At 44.8% G+C, this 17,047-nt stretch overlaps 1 protein-coding gene across 1 annotated transcript in view; it reads left to right on the top strand.

Annotated features, from left to right (window-relative positions):
- The window catches only part of LOC145348300 (uncharacterized), a 234,426-nt gene that overhangs the window by 40,829 nt on the left and 176,550 nt on the right, over positions 1 to 17,047 (top strand). Inside the window, exon 3 of the mRNA XM_080196501.1 lies at positions 10,038 to 10,085. Within this exon, the coding sequence (XP_080052627.1) occupies positions 10,038 to 10,085 (48 nt within the window). The remainder of the gene's footprint in view (positions 1 to 10,037; positions 10,086 to 17,047) is intronic.

Below are 17,047 nucleotides of genomic sequence, written 5' to 3'. Positions count from 1 at the left end.
GTTTATTTGAAGTAGCGCTTGAGAAATGCCAGGCTCCGGGCCATTTTGCAGATGCTGGAATTGGGTGGTCAAGTGTATCGCAAAGCCAGCCCTTCTACAACGAGGACCTTCTTTCGCAGCTCACCCGGATATGTTGGGTGTCTCCTTCCCCCAGTGGCCGGGTCCATCTCCCTCATGAAATCAGTTCGGACATTTGCAACCCAGCTCCTATCGGTCGCGAGCCAGTGACTCAAAACTGCCCTCCAATTCAGCGCAACTGCTACTAAAGTGACAAGCCCAGCCCCAGAGCTCATAAGGATGGTTAGAATGAGAAACTGCCGCGCTATAGAATCGCGTTGCACTGAAGCAGATCATTTCGTCCACTGTGTCTGTTCTGCCTCTTTGGAAATAGTTATTCAATCAGTCCCACACTGCCCCCCCCAACCCCACTGCTCTAACCCCATAATCCGGGAATATTTACATAATAGAGGAGAGTTACAGAACAAAGAGAGGGTGGCATGGACAAGTTGGGCTGAAGGGCCTGTTTCTGTGCTGTAAAACTCTATGACTCTATTTCCTTTTCAATGATTATTTAATTCCCTTATGAAAACTACAATTGAACCTGCTTTCACCACTCTTTTCAGACAGTGCATTATAACTTTCAGTGGAACAGTGGTTAGCACTGCTGCCTCACAGTGCCAGAGACCTGGGTTCGATTTCTAGCTTGGGTAACTGTCTGTGTGGGTTTCTTCCGGGTGCTCCAGTTTCCTCCCGAAGTCCAAAAGGTGTGCTGATAAGGTGAATTGGCCATGCTAAATTCTCCCTCACTATACTTGAACAGGTGCTGATTATATAGCGACTAGGGGGATTTTCACAGTAACTGCATTGCAGTGTTAATGTAAGCCTACTTGTGACTAATAAATAAATTTTAAAAAACTTTAACTATCAAAAACAAATCTCCTTATCACCTCCCTAATTTTCTTGCCAATTATCTGAACTCTGTGCCCTCTGGTTCTTGTCTCTCCTGTCATTATGAAGCATTTTGCGAAGGATAGAGCAAACTCCATCATAATTCCCAGTGACCCTTTTAAATTTCTCCCCTTCCCTCCCTTTATGCTGAGGCAAACAACCCGCGACTCTCATAACTGAACATAAGAAATAGGAGCAGGAGTAGGCCATCTAGCCCTTCGAGCCTGCCCCGCCATTCAATAAGATCATGGCTGATCTGAAGTGGATCAGTTCCACTTTCCCGCTTTCTCCCCATAACCCTTAATCCCCTTGCCTACCAAAAACCTATCTACCCGTGACTTAAATATATTTAGTGAGGTAGCCTCCACCACTTCAACAGGCAGAGAATTCCAGAGATTCACCACCCTTTGAGTGAAGAAGTTCCTCCTCAACTCTGTTCTAAACTGCTCCCCCCCGCCCTTATCTTGAGGCTGTGCCCCCTAGTCCTGCTGTCCTTTCTGAGCGGGAAGAATCTCTCTAACTCTACCCTATCCATCCCCTTCGTTATCTTATACGTCTCTATAAGACCTCCCCTCATTCTTCTAAACTCCAACGAGTACAGACCCAGTCTATTCAGCCTCTCTTCATAGTCCAACCCCCTCATCTCTGGTATCAGCCTAGTGAACCTCCTCTGCACTCCCTCCAAGGCCAAAATATCCTTGCACAACTGAAGACCCTTGTTGTACTTTGTGTATTCAGAGGGTCTCACGCAAAAAGGTTCTGAGTCTTGTTTAGTTAAACAACAAAGTGTTTATTGATGACACGTAGCTCGATGCATATATACAGGTCATAGCCAAATTATGTGCCAACTGCATGCTTGCTTCTATACAGGTCTCTGTCCAGTCTTTAGCCAAGCCTATCTCTGGTTGGCGATTGGTCTATGATCTGTTTCAGTGGTGACTTTCAGGTCAATAATGTAATCGGAGAACTTCCCATAAGCCCACATGACCATGAGAGCTTCTTTTTGATAATGGCATATCCAGGTGGAATTTTTCCCTTCCATGAATCATAGTGGATGAGTACAGACCATGCAAAGGCCCATTGATCTTGGGCAGGAATTTTCGACCATGGGCGAATGTGTCCGCAAAATCCCACCCCATATCTCTGTGCCTGGCAGTCCTCTTGCTATGTAATGTATCATCTTAGAAGGCCTGCATTATACATTGAAAAATTTATGGTGTTACGGCGATCCAGAATGGCAAGCGGTTGAAACAGAACTTGCCAAAAGGGGTTGGTCAACACAGACAGGGATTTTTCACTGAGTCCAAAAAAGCCACTGTTTTTGAAAACAGAGAGTTTGGTCATATCATTGTCCACCAAGGATGATTGCACTTGTCGCTGCTTTATTGAGCTGTGCCAGGTCAAGGCAGATATTGATGGCCACATTTAGTTTTGCCACCGGGGCACTCTTGTTTCACTGGGTGATGGAGGCAAAGATGACATTTTGGCCATCTTGCCCAGCTCTTGCTGCGTTTTCTTCCTGAGAGAGTGCGGTCATTTTTATGGTGTGAACTGGCTCGTGGGCTTGGGATCTTCAATGGAATCCTCTTCACGGCCCTCAGTCACCCCAATCCGGTGAAGAGTTTTGGAAACTCCTTTTTAAAGTTGGAACCAGACGCTTGCTGGTTGATGGCGTCAATGTTCTGAGGAAAGTTAAAGCTAACACAGACTTTCCTGTTTAAGAGAGAAAATTCTTGATTGTGGACAATAAATAATGACCAGAATTTTACCGGCACACCTACACCGGAATCGGGATGGGCGAGGCTCACAGAACGGACTTCTCCATTGACCTCGCCCGAGCGAGATAGTAAAATACCGATGTCTTTCATATTGGTTTGTCTTTGAGTGTCGCCTACAGTGTACCTTTAACTGGGCGCTTGGCGCTGCCTTCTCCACACAGCTGTGCTGTGGGTAGCATCAGGCATTGTGTCACCAGCTACGGTTCCTTGGCCAAGATAACTGTAACACTGGCTTCCCATGTACAATTTGAAGTTGGCAAGGTGACTGTTTAGTGAGGTAAATGCATTCCAAGATGCGAATCTGGAATCCTTGACCTTGCCCAGGAAGGGCAGTTGGATCTTTCCCTGGAGTGGTACCTCAATCTCATGGATTGTCCTGGTATGCTCCGCTCATCCAAGCCTTTGGAAGTCTGCCATGTGATTGCAGGTGAAATATTGAGCTGAGATTTGCCCGGCGTTGGTCTTGCCAATGGGATGATTCGCTCCACCCCACCTCGACCCCTTTGTCTTCATTTTATTTGATTTTTAATTCTTCTCTACCTTGTAATTCTTTATTGTCTTTCTTGATTTTTCTTTACCCCCCTCACTCTTTTCCCCTTTTGATCCCCTTTTTTCTTACCTTTTCTCCCCCTGTGCTTCCCTTTTCCCCTTTTTCTCCATTTTATCCCTCTCCCGCTCATCTCCCTCACATTTCCATCTGTCACAGTTAACCCTCTGATATCAGCTTCTCTGCCGTTCACTCCTTCTATTCTCTCTGTGGGCTGCCATTAACAGCCCATCCCCTTGTTTTTGTGGCTAAGACTCATCGTTCATTCCCTCACCCTGCAGGATAAATATCTCCCACTTTCTATGTCTTTTAGCTTTGACAAAGGGCTATCTGGACTCGAAATGTCAGCTCTTTTCTCTCCTTACCAGACCTGCTGAGATTTTCCAGCATTTTCTCGTTTGATTTGCTTTTAATTTTGCCAATGGGTTGTTTGGTTCCACAGTGCTGACAGATTGTCCAGCCTCGTGTGGTTAATTTGGGTCCTGCTTCCCTTGGTCTTGTAGGCTCTCTGCAACTTTGCTTTACTCGCTGGACAGTGGGGGTTGCTCTGTATCACTGCCGTTGCCACATAAAATGGATTGATGTTGTAAGTCGATTTCGGATTGCTGACTATTTGTGTGGCCTTTTCTAGGGTCAGATCTTCATTGACCTGACACAGTGGTTAGCACTGTTGCCTCACAGCGCCAGGGACCCAGGTTCAATTCTGACTTTGGGTCACTGTCTGTGTGGAGTCTGCACATTTTCCCCTGTCTGCATGGGTTTCTTCTGGGTGTTCCGGTTTCCTCCCCACACTCGTAGATGCGCAGGTTAGATTGGTTGGCCATGCTAAATTGCCCCTTAGTGTCAGGGGGATTAACAGGGTAAATACGTGGTGTTAGGGGGGGATAGGGCCTGGGTGGGATGGTTGTCGATGCAGGCTCGATGGGCCTCTTTCTGCACTGTAGGGATTCTGTGACGAAACGGGGGAATCGACCTGAATGACACCACTTGTTAGTCTCCCCAGCCCTACAGTAAAGGACAGCTATACACTGACGTCAGACCTCAGCAAGCTCTAGTGTCTCAGTGAGTTCCATTTTGAACAAAAGTCACTCATTCATGTGAACAAGATGGGAAATTCCCATCCGAGGTCAACGGACATTTCCACTGTTCCCTGCCCCCCACCCCGTCCACTCCGATTCCATGGTGGGCGGAGTGGTAGAATTCTGGCCTACGTCTAACAGGACATTGTCAGCCTTGCCAACAAGAGTTCTTTCAGTTTAAGATTCCTCTTAGACCCCTTTGTTGTATGACAAAAGATACTGGCCTAATGAAGCAAGTTTAGTATCACTGCGTATCCCAGGTTATTAGAACTTTCCGAAGGTTGCCTGACCCAGGGAATTATATCACAGCATCCTTATCACTCACGTTGTCTAGCAGGGCCTTACGGCCACCATCTGAGTTGATTTAATCCAATTGAACACCAAGCCTGAGCTCTCTAAGTACATTCTTCAAAGGCAGTTTATAATCTTCAGCTACAAACCAGGGGCTTAATTGAGTATTTCTGAATGCCTCACATCACAGGCTGGTCTTACAGATATTTTCCTGCAGTGTGGAGAGAACTCTCATTTTTACCTAATTTTTTTTTTGTTCGGCCTTGGAGTATTTGTAGAAAATGACTGCACGCGAGCGAATGCGCTTAAGCAATGGTTGGAATAGACAGCTGAGAACAACTCGAGTCTGTTAGATTTTCATTGTAAATTAATCAGCTCTTGACTTTATCCATAACTTGGGTCATTTGTCTTTGATGACGGTCTTCAAAGTGGGTCATGCATGCAAATTCATAATGGTTTGTAACCATGATTTTATAGAGTGCTCAAATAAAAAATGTTAAATGGTTTGGAACTGGCACCAGGGGACAGTCCAGACACAGTACTTCAAATTAGTTTAATATAACACAACATGGTTTCCACAACTGATATCAGTATGATGTTCAGAACAAACAGAGTCTCTTGGATGTGACTGTTGTTTGTAAAGTGTTCGCGATATGGAGTTTTGCTTTTTAACCTTCTCGTTGCTCTTTTGATTTGATTTGGGTTTATTATTGTCACATGCATTAACATACAGCGAAAAGTATTGTTTCTTGCACGTTATACAATGTGAGAAGGAGAGAATGCAGAATGTAGTGTTACAGTCATAGCTAGGGTGTAGAGGAAGACCAACTTAATGTGAGGTAGGTCCATTCAAAAGTCTGACAGCAGCAGGGAAGAAGCTGTTCTTGAGACGGTTGGTACGTGACCTCAGACTTTTGTATCTTTTTCCCGACAGAAGAAGGTGGAAGAGAGAATGTCCGGGATGTGTGGGAGTCTTTGATTTTGCTGGCTGCTTTGCTGAGGCAATGAGAAGTGTAGACAGAGTGAATGGATGGGAGGCTAGTTTGCGTGATGGGTTGGGCTATATTCATGACCTTTTGTTATTCCCTGTGGTCTTGGGCAGAGCAGGAGCCATACCAAGCTGTGATACAACCAGAAAGAATGCTTTCTATGGTCCATCTGTAAAAGTTGGTGAGAGTTGTAGCTGAAATGCCAAATTTCCTTAGTCTTCTGAGAAAGCAAAGGCAGTGGTGGGCTTTCTAAACTATTGTGCCAGTATCGGGGAGCCAGGATAGGTTGTTGCTCTGTGACTTCTGCCACTTTCATTGCCTCATCTGATTCCTTATGCTTACAGCAGTCATTTCTCACCAGCAGCTGTCACCATGCAGTAAGTCAGCCAACTGGTCATCCATCACACACGTGGGTGACCCCCAGGGGAGGCGATGGCCTAGTGGTATTATCGCTAGACTATTAATCCAGAAACTCAGCTAATGTTCCGGGGACCTGGGTACAAATCCTGCCATAGCAGATGGTGGAATTTGAATTCAATTTTTTAAAAATTTGGAATGAAGAATCTACTGACGACCGTGAAACCATTGTTGATTGTTGGAAAAACCCATCTGGTTCACTGATATCCTTTAGGGAAGGAAATCTGCCATTCCCAAGAGGCGGCTGGATATAGCACTTGGGGCGAATGGGATCAAAGGCTATTGGGAAAGAGCTGGGTTAGGCTATTGTGTTGGATGATCAGCCATGATCGTAATGAATGGTGGAGCAGGCTCGAAGGGCCAAATGGCCTCCTCCTGCTACTATCTCCTATGTTTCTAAGTCCTTATTTGGCCTGGCCGACATGTGAGTCCAGAGCTACAGCAATGTGGTTGACTCTCAATTTCCTCGGGCATCTAGGGATGGGCAGTGAATATTGGCCAGCCAGCGACGTCCATGCCCCAAGAATAGATAAAAGATGTGTGGGATAGGTTAATTGGCCATGCTAAAATTGGCCCTTAGTGTGTTAGAATGAACAAAGAACAAAGAACAAAGAACAACACAGCACGGGAAACAGGCCCTTCGGCCCAACGAGCCCGCGCCGCCGTCCTACTATCTCAGTGACCTATTCATGATTTTAGTCTACGTCTAACGTGCGAGGATCAGGGAGGTCCAATTTAGGGACAATTTTAGTACCCAATCAATCAGCCTAAAAGCACATCTTTGGGGGATGTGGGAGGAAACCGGAGCACCCGGAGGAAACCCACGCAACCACGGGGAGAACGTGCAAACTCCCACAGACACAGGCCCAAATCCATGTGTCCGCACAGCAACAGAGATAGTCTCTGAGCTGTCATGTTGCCCTCGAGATGGTCCAGTTTAAGCACACTAACGACATGAAGCAATAGGCAACTCCCGAAGCAACATCCAAGAGCAGCCCACTACAACCTGCTGCCTGCATGCCCCTTGCTGGACTTAAATGCCTGTGGAGACAAAAAAAATTCATTATTAAACAGGCAAAGACTAACATTCCTGAGGCAAAATGTATTCCCAAGCCTACAATGTTCAGTAAGGCCTACTATATCCCCCTATATGTAGCCCGCTCATATGGCTGTCTAAGTGACTCTTAAACAACCCTAGCGTGCCTGCTTCCACCACCTTACTCGGCAGTGCATTCCACACCCCCACTACCCTTTGCGTGAAAAACTGCCCTCTAATATTTGTCTTATACCTAGCCCCCCTCACCCTAAGCCCGTGACCCCTCGTTCTATCCATTTCTTGTAGCGGAAAAAGCTTACCACCATTTACTCTATCTATCCCCTTCATAATCTTATAAACCTCTATTAGATCCCCCCTCAGCCGACGTCTCTCAAGGGAATGCTTAGGTTAGAGGGATTAGCGGGTGAAATATGTAGGGATATGGGGGTAGGGCCTGGGTGGCATTGTGGTCGGTGCAGACTCGATGGGCCAAAGGGCCTCTTTCTGCACTGTAGGGTTCTATGAGTCTAAAAAAAAACCCAGCCGGTGAACGCCAGCCAACGATTCAAACTTGCGCTGCTTCTCAGCAATCCTGAAATCCTCGGAAAGCCTTGTGCACTGCACTCCCTGCTCAGAAGAACTGGTTGACTCTCACTAATCTTTCGACACCTAAGCTCCTGGAAGATGGACAGAATAGAATCAAACCCTGAAGAATGTGAGGTGATGCATTTTGGGAGGACTAACACGGCGATGGAATATGCAATTAACAGAGAATGCTAGGAAGTACAGGGGACCGGGGGAACTTGGGGTGCATATCCATTGATCCCTGAAGGCAGCTGGACAGGTAGATAAGGCGGCTTTAGAAGGCATATGGGTTACTTGCCTTTATTCATTGAGGCATTGAAGATAAGAGCAAGGAGGTTATGACGAAGCTGGATAAAATGCTCGTTAAGGCACAACTAGAGGACTGTCTGCAGCTCTGTTCACCCCACTATAGAAAGGAAGTGTTTGCACTAGAGAAGGTGCAGAGGACACCTATACTCTCTGGAATTTAGAAGAATGAGAGGAGATCAAATTGAGGATTCAAGATGATAAAAGGTGTGGATAAAGCAGATGCTTCCTCTTGTGGGGCATTCTGGGATGAGAGGTCATAGTCTTAGAATAAGAGATAGCAAATTTAAAACAGGGTTGAAGAGAAACTATTTCTCCCAAAGGGTTGTGAACCTGTGGAAATCACTACCCCAAAGTGCGGTGGATGCTGTGAGTAAATTTAAGGAGGACTTAGGCAGATATTTAATTGGTAATGGGTTGAAAGGTTATGGGGCGAGGGCAATGTACTCCCGGCTGCTCCAGGGACTAAGTCCAAGTGGTTACTAATCTGAATGTTGCTGCCCATCGAAGGCACCTGCAAGCCCGCCAACCGCTACAAGCCAACCCCCAAGCTGTCTGATATGTTCACCAACAGTACAGCCTGTGCTGTAATTTTCTTTGTTCTTCGAGTGGCGGAGTAGGCTTAAAGGGCTGAATAAGAACAAAAAACAGTATGGTACAGGAACGGGCCCTTTAATCCACCAAGCTGCACTGACACATGACATCTTTCTAAACTAAAGACCTTTTGCCTCTCCGCATCCATATCCCTCTATTCCCTGCCTAATCATGTATCTGTCAAGCACATTCCAGGCACTTACCACCCTCTGTATAAAAAAAAACTTGCCTCTCACATCTCCTTTAAACATTTCCCCTTTTACCTGAAACCGATCCCCCTAGTAATTGACATTTCTATCCTGGGGAAAAGACTATCCATTCTACCCACGCCTCTCATCATCTTCTAAACTTCAACCAGGTCACCCCTCAGCCTCTGATGTACAAGTGAAAACAAACCAAGCTTGTCCAATCTCTCCTTGTAACGAATGCCCTCCAAACTAGGCAACACCCTGGTAAATCAAAGCCTCCACACATTCTTCTGGTAGTGTGGCAGCCAGAACTGTATGCAATACTCCAAATGTGGTCTAACTAAAGTTCTATGATCTGTGCCTGTTCCTATGTAAGAGGAATTCAAATCTTCAATCTGCCCATTGTGTCTGCTGCCTTAATATGGAGATGTTGGCGTTGGACTGGGGTAAACACAGTGAGAAGTCTCACAACACTAGGTTAAAGTCACCTGACGAAGGGGCAAACCCTGAAAGCTAGTGGCGTTTACTACCAAATAAACCTGTTGGACTTTAACCTGGTGTTGTGAGACTTCTCACTCTGCTGCCTTATCCAGGGGTGAGTGTCAGGGGTACAATCATAATTTTCTCTGTTAAATATGTTGATAAAATTTATAGGAAACATTTGATTTGATTAATTATTTGATTTATTTTTGTCACATGTATTATTATAGTGAAAAATATTGTTTCTTACGCGCTACAGACAAAGCAAACTGTTCATAGAGAAGGCAACAACAGAATTCAGAATGCAGTTTTACAGTCATAGCTAGGGTGTAGAGAAAGATCAAGTTAATGCAAGGTAAGTCCATTCAAAAGCCTGACGGCAGCAGAGAAGAAGGTGTTCTTGATTCGGTAGGTACGTGACTTCAGACTTTTGTATCTTTTTCCCCGATGGACGAAGGTGGAAGAGAGAATGTCCAGAGTGCGTGGGGTCCTTGATTATGCTGGCTGCTTTACCGAGGCAGCAGGAAGTGTCGACAGAGTCAATGGATAGAACCCCACTTAACATGTCTAAACCTGCAGTGCCTCATTCAAATTGAGAAGATACACAAGCTTGTCAGAACTGAGGTTCTGGTTCAAGAATACCACTGCTATTCCTGGGGGGTGGAGGGAAGTAAAGCAGGTTTTTTTTTTGAACTGTTGTTCCAACAATGGCAATGTTGATTAATATTATCACAACCGCACACAGATTTCCTTTTCCATTCTCCCATGAATAGATCTAACTGAGGTTTATTTTCCACAGGGCCCCAGGACTGAAGACAGACTGAGTTGTAAAGTATGCACAGCTGAGGTAAGGCTTGGGATGTTGAGACTGGGGGGAGCAGAGAGAAGGGCATTAAATAAAGATACATGCATTAATTTTTCCTGAAGAAGGTTTCTTTTTGAGGTAAAAACAAATAATTGAATTAAAAGCTATAAAAAGAATAAATATTGCCAATGATACTTAGGAGCCGGTACTAAGATGTGTCTAAATCTCATTATCCTGTGGGACCACTTGCAGTTAAAGTGATGTAATGGGCTTTTGAGTCATATCAGCATTTGTGAGATGTGAGTGCTGTCTGCCATTGCATTAAAATTGACATTGTGTCTAACATTTAAATAATGTGCACTCCAGTGTGAGCTATACTGTGCCATATCTACATATGAATGCATCTAAGTGCTGGCGCGATTCCTTTTCAACAATATGAGATACGTACTATTTAGCTGCAGTGAAACATCAATATTCCTCATTATCTGTAGTCAGTTTAATGAGTGATAGAGTCTCGCAAATTTCATTCAATGCAATGTTGAAATTTTAATTGCCCTGAAAACGCAGCACTTTTTCTGTCATCTGAGGATGGGTCTCGGACACGTCAACTTACAAACGCCTTGATGAAGCATTTAACCTATTAGTTTAAGACTGGCTTGTACACACACACACACGCACACACACACACACACTCTGAAACACCCTCACGCACACTCACACACACACGTACACACACACACTCACACACACTCTGATACACCTTCACACACACGCACACACACACACTCACACACACACACTCTGATACACCTTCACACACACGCACACACCCACACTCACACACACTCCGATACACCCTCGCACACACACCCACACTCACACACACTCTGATACACCTTCACACACCCACACCCACACTCACACACACTCTGATACACCTTCACACACACACACACACACACACAGAGAAAAATAACTGGTTTAAAATAATCCCCGAGCATAACACAATGATACTATTCATTAAATTGACTCAATTGTAGTGCCACAAAGAGATACCTTTTGTAAGTACAGGAGCTAAATATATATAAATTAATAAAATATTGATAATAACAGCTAACATTCAAGGTTATTTTCAATCGAATATTCAGTTACTGAAGTGATTAGATGTGTTCTATTTTGCTCAGTTTCATGCGGTACGTGTTATTTAAGAATTACTCGGCAGCTTCCAAAACCAGTAACATGGACTCCACTTATTGCTGTCTCCTTCCTTGTTCCAGTTCTTTATAATTGATCACTATTCATTGTATCTAGTAAACTCACTTTTGATTGTCAGCCCCTATCTAGATTCATTCCATTGCACACAGTGTTCTACGTACATTCACGTCACACCAGTTCAATACATACACGTCCAGTTTAGCTCAGTTGAGTAAGCTTGTGGTTTGGGATAAGGTCAATAACCCGGGTTCAATTCCCGTTTGGGCTGAGGTAGACTTGGGAACCCACCTCCTCGTTCTGCCTCTGGGGGCGGAAGGCAATGTCAGGCCATCATTGACAAACCTGGCAAAGGAAATGGTTCGGGATTAAGCATCAGTAGATGCTGAGCCAAAGGCTTGCCTTAAGGCAGAGCACTCACACAAACTGTGCCATATATATATATATATAATGTGAGCATGAGCCATTCAGCTCAGGAAGATTTCATCCCCACCTTCCCCCCTGCAACCTCCCCATGCTATACTAGTTAGCACTGCTCAGGAAGAGCACCAGGGACCCGGGTTCAATTCTTGGCTTGGGTAACTGTGCAGATTCTGTACATTCTCCCTGGGTTTCTTCTGTGTGCTCCAGTTTTCTCCCACAGCCCAAAAGACATGCTGGTTAGGTACATTGGTCATGTTAAATTCCCCCTCAGCATACAGGCACTGGCGTATGGCGGCTCAGGGATTTTCATAGTAACTTCATTGCAATGTTAATGTAAGCCTACTCCATAGAATTATAGAATGCCTATAGTGCAGTAGGAGGCCATTCAGCCCATCGAGCCTGCACTGACAATAATCCTCAAAACCCCATGTATTTACCCCACTAATCCCCCGACACTAAGGGGCAATTTACCATGGCTAATCCCCCTAACCTACACATGTTTGAACTCTAAGGGTCAATTTAGCATGGCCAATCAACCTAACCTGCGCATCTTTGAACTGTGGGAGCAAACTGGAGCACCCAGAGGAAACCCACACAGACATGGGAAGAATGTGCAAACTCCACATAGACAGTGACCCAAGAATTGAACCCAGGTCCCTAACGCTGTGAGGCAGCAGTGCTAACCACTGTGCCACCGTACTACCTGTATTGTTTCTTGTGAGCTAAACAGACAAAACAGACTATTCATAGAGGACATAGAGAGAGAAGGAAAGGAGGGGGTGCAGAACGTAGTGTTACAGTCATAGCTAGGGTGTAGAGAAAGATCAACTTCAAAAGTCTGACGGGAGCAGGGAAGAAGCCGTTCTTGACATGGTTGGTACGTGATTTCAGAAAGAGACAATATAAAACATTGCACTCATTACAATAGACACGTGAAATGGGCAGGCACAAGGGAGATACAGTTTTATGAGGCTTGGTGTGAGAGGCAGTGCTATAGATGGGACGATGTAGAGGGGAATGGGGTAAGAGCAGAGAAGATCAGAGGCACGTTCTTGAATCGGCTGATATATGTTCTCAGACCTTTATATCTTTTTCCTGATGGAAGAAGGTGTAAGAAAGTCTGGGGTGCATGGGGTCTTGTTAATGCATGGGTAGAACTATTAGGGAACTGTTCTGAACCAGCCCTGCACGGGCAGTCTGATCAAAAGACCACTCCAGGTGTAATCTGAAAAGTAACTTATTGATCTGCTGCTTCTTTTATTGCAATGCTGCATTTTGAACGTTTCTCTGAGGAGAACTGTCTCATATTGGAGGGCAACTCCCAGTTTGTTGCCACTTCACGTTGAGTTACTTAGGACGCTGTCACTCTGAAAGTAATCACAGTAGGAAATGATCCGTCAACCGCTATGGAATGGCCACAAACACCAATAACCTTACACTCAGCTTGTAAAACATTTATTAGAAATGTCTATGAATTTTCAAACTGGTCATCATTTAGGATGCTCCGAACATAAATCGTTTAAAATATTTCTTAATAACGAGTCCGCCACGCTCTCTCCCTCATAATGTCCAGAGTTAACGGCTGCCATCCCAATACTTGTACACTCACATCTGATTGACAAGAAAGCAATGATATATGGAACAATACAGAGAATTAAAACCAGTTGGAAAGGGGGACTGAAGATTCAATCCTTTCTTCAACTTTTTTCAGTAAGTTAAGGAATATGAGATGGAATTCCCCTCCAATTCTCACCCCATTCTGACTTGGAACGATATCACTCCTCCTTCACTCTCACTGCTTCTTCCAGCTCTCTCCCTAACAGCTTGTGGGTGTACCTACACCACAAAGGACTGCAGCGGTTCAAGGAGGCTGCCCATCACCACCTTCTCAAGGGTAATTAGGGATGGGCAGTAAAAATGCTGGCCTAGCCAGCGACACTCACATCCTCTAAATAACTTACAATCTCCTAAAGTAGGACTTCCCAGATTGTGAGCAAAGATAGTTAATGATAGAATAACCATACACTGCAAAGACATGGGCATGGGGGTCCGATGCCAGCGATGACTATTTGGGTGGGGGTAGGGAAAGTGGGCTGATTCAGACGATGACTGTTTTTGCAAGGGGTTGGGGGGGGGTCTATTTTCAGGGGAAAGGGGGGGAAATGCAACACTGACTGTTTTGGGGCAGAGGAGACCCTGAGACCTCCATGGTGGAGTGGGAGAGCCCTGAGACCCCTATGCAGGAGTGGGGGAGCCCTGAGACCCCCATGGTGGCGTGGGGGAGTCCTGAGATCCCCATGGTGGCATGGGGGAGCCCTGAGACCCCCATGGTGGAGTGGGAGAGCCCTGAGACCCCCATGGTGGAGTAGGGGAGCCCTGAGAGCCTCATGATGGAGAGGCGGGAGATTATTTCCCAGTCTGATCAGACAGCCCTTTAAAAAGGACACACCCATGCATCTCTGTGGTGTCAGGCTTTACTGACTATCCTAGAACCTAGATAGCTGGAGGCACGAACACCAATAGTGGGGCAATTAATACAGAAGGGATAGAGAATTCCAAAGATTCACCACCCTCTGAGTGAAGAGATTTAGAGATTTCTCTTCATCTTGGTTCCAAGTGGCTTAGCCCTTATTCTGAGACTGTGTTACCTGGCTCTAGACATCCCCCCCCCACGCCCCCCCACCAACCTCGCCCCACAAGCCAGGGGAACATTCATTTTGCTCTTGTGGAACTCTCTGAGAATTTTGTATGTTTCATTGAAATCACCTCTCATTCTTCTAGAAACTACAAACTTAGCCTCCTCAATCTCTCCTCCAGGTCAATCCCACTATCCGAGGAATCAGTCTTTATTGCATTCCCTCTATGGAAAATATGTCCTTCCTTAGATAAGGAAACCGAAACTGTACACAATATCCAGGTACAGTTTCACCAAGGCTCTATACAATTGCAGCAAGACATCATTACTCTTGCACTCAAACTCTCTTGCAATAAAGGTCAATATATCTTCCTGACTGCTCACTGCACTTGCATGCTAGACTTCAGTGACTCATGAACAAGGACACCCAAGTTCTTATAGATATCAACACTTCCCACTCTCAACAGCTAGAAAAAGTATTCTTTATGTGTAAGGTCCATTTATTCCTTCAAACAGACGAGGACGGCATTGATACAATGAATTTCTTTTAATGAACAGAACTTAAAATTAAGTAATTACAGGAACAAAAAAAGAGAGAAGCTTGAGACTGGCTGGAAAACCAGTCTTTGTACTTTACAGACAGGATCTTGAGAAAACAAACTGCCCACTGAACACACAGTTCCAAACCATATGTTAATCCTTATCTTGTTATTGTGTGTCCTTGCAGTCTGTCTCTGTCTGGCAAACATGATGTGGAGATGCCAGCATTGGACTAGGGTAAACACAGTAAGAAGTCTCACAACACCAGGTTAAAGTCCAACTAGTTTATTTCAGAACTTTCCACACACCTGACAAAGGAAAAGCATATCTGAAAGATAAACTTCCAAAAGTTTATTACTATCAAATAAACTGGTTGGACTTTAACCTGGTGTTGTGAGACTTCTTACTCCGTCTGGCAAACACAGGTTTTGCAACTGTGTTATCAAAGCTTGTTTTGCTTGCTATCTACTTTTCAGGAATGCAGTCAATTTTTAGCTAACCCAGCATGCCTTCTGAGTTTTAAAATGAGGTCAAGTGTTAGTTAATTTTTTTTAAGCTGACCAAAACATCAAGCACTTAGTTTTACAAGGTGTGAGAGTTTGTTTTCCAACAATGTGTCTCTCGAGAAGGAAACTGATAAAGAATACCACTGTATCCCTGCTCGCCTGGATCAGCATAGGCAGAAGTATCTTAAAATAAAGTCTTTGCATAGACTGAAGAAAACAGAAGCATGCATAGGATCCCTCAGTATCCAACAACTCACTTATGGAGGGATTGATGGACAAAATCAAGGTCAAAGGGGGAGGGTTTGAAAGAAGGAATGAGCGCTAGGATTGGGAAGTTAATTAGGGAGGGAATTCCAGAACCTAGAACTTAGATAGCTGAGGTCACAGCCACCAACAGTGGGACAATGAATACGGGAGGATTGAAAACAACGGTTATAATCTTAAAATAGTTGCGTTGACGGACACATCTCGTGGAGGTCAGTAAGCATCAGGAGTGATGGGTGGACGGAACTTGGTATGAGTGAGCAAGGGAAGTTCAGATTAAACTGCATTTATTTCAATGTGAGTTGGGCCACTAGACCTGTTCCCATGCTGTAAACCTCTACGACTCTACCATTCGAGCTAATGTTTGTTCCAAAGCGGCATCTGTTTTAGAGATGTCCATCACTGGGTGACACATACAGTCAGGTGGAAATGTGTCTCAAGGTTGGATCTCAAGCTTGGGGTTTGGTGTGGGGCCCATGGTTGAGTTGCTTGTCAGTGGCCTAGGCTTTCAACTAGAGGATCAGCACTTGGCTGAAGATTGGAAAAATGCAACCCGTCACTGGGAAAAGAGAGAAGAAAATACGAAGAAGGCAGAGGGGAACTGCCAGCCGAATAGATGCACAGAATTAGATTCTCCTTTCCCCAGCCCTTTGACTTCTACCTCAATATAAGTACTCTTAAGAGACGAAGGACAAAAATTGGAAAAAAAACAAAGAAATCTCAAAAACAATTTTGTCCTAAATATGTTTGGTTGATGACATTCAGAACAAATGGTTTATCCATTTGAGTGTGGATACACTAGGTGCTTTTTGAGTTCAGAGTTTGACACTGTTCTAATCCCAGCAGACGCAACAACAATGCTGTAATGAATGCTGTGTAAATAGGCTGATCCAGGCGAGCAGGGATACAGTGGTATTCTTTATCAGTTTCCTTCTCGAGAGACACATTATTGGAAAACAAACTCTCACACCTTGTAAAACTAAGTGCTTGATGTTTTGGTACGATATGAAGCCTGTGAAAATACAATTTGCAATAAGATTTAGACATTTCACTTAGCTTTTTGGCTGAACTCTCCACAACGTAGATTGTTCTCCATGAGCAGGTTTTTTTTCTCTCCCCAGTCATTATTGGAGAAAGGAAATAGCCAGAAGGTTTACACAAGAGGAATGACTTTAGGAACAGTGGGCCCTAGTCCTTTGCATCAGAACTGAGGTAGAGCGAGACTTCCATGTCCCCCGCGTCCTGGGCAGTTCTGTTGACCCGACCTCGAGTTAAAGTGTTGGTCCTGTTCAGGTAGCCAGGGTTTTCCTGAGTAACTATAGTTTGCAATACCTCAGATACATCCACAAGATCTTTGAAGAGCCATCTAGGGTCTGAATGGTGGAGCAGGCTCGAGGGGCTGGGTGGCCTACTCCTGCTCTTCA

The sequence above is a fragment of the Carcharhinus amblyrhynchos genome, chromosome 9, assembly GCF_965287045.1.
Source record: "Carcharhinus amblyrhynchos chromosome 9, sCarAmb.v2.hapA, whole genome shotgun sequence".
NCBI classification, from domain to species: domain Eukaryota; kingdom Metazoa; phylum Chordata; class Chondrichthyes; order Carcharhiniformes; family Carcharhinidae; genus Carcharhinus; species Carcharhinus amblyrhynchos.
This window is presented reverse-complemented; position numbering and strand designations above follow the sequence as displayed.